Source organism: Penaeus chinensis, chromosome 12 (genome assembly GCF_019202785.1).
Source record: "Penaeus chinensis breed Huanghai No. 1 chromosome 12, ASM1920278v2, whole genome shotgun sequence".
NCBI lineage: Eukaryota > Metazoa > Arthropoda > Malacostraca > Decapoda > Penaeidae > Penaeus > Penaeus chinensis.
In genome coordinates this window covers 32,649,718-32,652,217 of record NC_061830.1, presented here as the reverse complement: position 1 = coordinate 32,652,217, position 2,500 = coordinate 32,649,718, and the positions used below count along the sequence as shown (strand labels likewise).

Below are 2,500 nucleotides of genomic sequence, written 5' to 3'. Positions count from 1 at the left end.
GAGGAAAAGGCGCTTACCAACGCCCAGCGCCCACTTACATTACACTCCTATTAAAATCAAGTGGGGTTCCTTATGCGATATAACTTATGCCTTAGACGAAACATATAAAAGTGTAAAAGAACGTGTAAAAATCTGTTCTGCAAACTGTGTTCAAGAAATATAGAGCAGCTGCAGCACTGTGTTGGTTGCTGTGGCACTTGTTCATCAAAACTTGAACGGTCCAACAGAAGATATAGTGATATATCTTTGCATTGTTCTTTGTTGCCGATAATACAGAATATTCCTGTCATTATCAAATCACATCCTTTTTGATCGTCAGTAACAGAATTTATGACTGTGAGACACCGAACAGATGACTGTTGAATTACTCCCATTTCTTGTACATGAAGTAATCTACTGTCTCTACTAACCTTATTAACACCTTCCCGTCCCCTTTGAGTTCACGGGCATTTATTTCTGATGCAACCATAGCACAGAAGCATCGAAAAGTACTTGGTGCGAAATGTAAATAATTTGCCCTCGTTTAAGTGTCTTCACAAAGATCTCGGCCGACCAGGCTGCCGGATCGTGATACTCTTTCTCTCACTTCGCGCCACACTGGACCCTTATTGGCAGACACGGATCGGCCGCACGTTGCCAAATTCAACGGTGTGAACGATGGGGGGAAGAGACTGGTGAGGGATGCCGATGTGGATGCTCGTGGGCGGCTGCGAGGGCGGCGGAGGAGGCGGCGCGGGCGGCGGCGGAGGCCCTCGGGGACGGCGGCCGGGGAGAGCGTTGGACAAGGGGCTGTAAAGGGCGAGGACACGGTCGCGGCGGTGCACCTGAGGAGGAACAAGGGGAACTTAGTTATATGACGCATGCGTAGATATTAGAAGAAAAAGGATGACTTTTTGGTGAAGGTGAGTTGTATACCAGGACACAAACATACAGTGTGCATTCGTCTATATTTACCTTGTGGTGCTTGGCAAGGTGGTCTGAGCGGGAGAATCGCTTGTCGCACACGTGGCATCTGTAAGGCTTCACCCCCGAGTGAGAGCGTCGGTGGCGAGCGAGTTCGTCAGATCTAGAAAATCTCCAGGAGCACCCTGGCCACGTGCACACGAACGGTTTCTCCCCCGTGTGGCGCCGCAGGTGAGCCTTCAGGTGCGATGACTTGGCATAGACCTTCCCGCAGCCAGAGTGAGTGCACTGGAACACCCGCCCCTCGTCGCGAGCGGGGTCCTGCCGCTGAGGGGGCGAGGGGTGGGGTGGGGGAGGAGGCTCTTGGGGCTGCAGGTGAATGGGCGGGGGAAGCCGGCCGCCGCCCAGCAGGGAGGTCATAGGACGGGGCGGCGGGCACTGCGGGAACGGCGGGCGATGCATGCCTTCGATTTTATTAGTGTAGTCGTGCCCCGTCAGGAAAACATTAAGTACCCGCGGAGGCTCCTCGACCTCGTCCTCCAGCAGCTGCGAGAAGAGGCCGCCTCCGCCCACGTCCTCACCTCTCGGCGCCCCCCACGTCATGTCCGGGGGAAGGTTGATGCCGAAGGGAGGGCAGCTCTCCACGCCGTGCATGGGGACGTCGACCACCGAGAGGTCTGACGACGCCAGAGACGGGTCGACGGAGGGCGGCGGGAGGTCGCCCAGATGCGGGAGGCCAGGCTGCTGGAACAGATCTAGGGGCGGCAGAGAGCCAGCGGGCGGAGAGCAGCTGATCTTATCCTGCGAGAAGCAGAACTTTTTCCCGGGAAACTCCACGGGAACCTGGAAGGCCTCGAGCGCCGCGACCTCGCCCCCCTGGACGGCGCACGGGCCCTCCATGGCGGGCATGGCCAAGTCCAGTTCCGGAAGGTCGCCGACGCTCTCGAGGAGCCCAAGAGGTTCTAACTTCGGCGACACGGCGGACCCTGCGAGGGGCGGCATGGGTGACGGCGACGATGGCCTCATGGGCGTGGGCGGCGTGGGCGGATCGGGGAAGAGGTAATCAAGAGTATCCAAGGCGTCCAGATCGAGGGCGTCCAAATCCAGTCCATCTGGAAGAAAAGACAACAGTCAGTACTTCTAAATTTACGGTCAAGCCACCAAAAGCATTTTGCAAGCAATTAAATCAAGTGAATGAATAGATGAATGGATAAACAACTGAAATATATAAATAATAAACTAAAACATTTAAAACAAGACATCAGCCACAATGCCGATAGACAACCAGAGTTACGCAATTGAAAATGAGTTCGCCCGATTTTCCCTATCAATTTTCATATCGATTTCCCGACCCGGATAACAGAAGAAAAGAAGTAGAGCGCATCCAGACATAAACACGGGAACAATGCATCACACGCCAAGATAACACGCCTATTCATCACGAGTCCGAGCGTCATTGTTCTCGGAAGCCGAAACCACATCAAAGTTTTGACCTTCGGCGTGAAGATGATAAGCGCAGGGTTAGGCATTGGCGGCTCGGGACCAATGTGGCCTCGAACAATCTGTGACGACATTTATAACGAGGCTGATAATTATT

At 54.1% G+C, this 2,500-nt stretch overlaps 1 protein-coding gene across 4 annotated transcripts in view; it reads right to left on the bottom strand.

Moving 5' to 3' along the window:
* Positions 1-115: 115 nt before the first annotated feature.
* Positions 116-2,500, bottom strand: part of LOC125031227 (Krueppel-like factor 2) — a 22,072-nt gene continuing 19,687 nt past the window's right edge. For all 4 annotated transcript variants that reach the window (XM_047621866.1, XM_047621868.1, XM_047621865.1 and 1 more), the window contains exons 3-4: positions 955-2,015; positions 116-824 (exon numbers count right to left, since the gene is read on the bottom strand). In XM_047621866.1, coding sequence (XP_047477822.1) covers positions 606-824; positions 955-2,015 — 1,280 coding nt within the window. In that variant the 3' untranslated portion in view covers positions 116-605. The remainder of the gene's footprint in view (positions 825-954; positions 2,016-2,500) is intronic.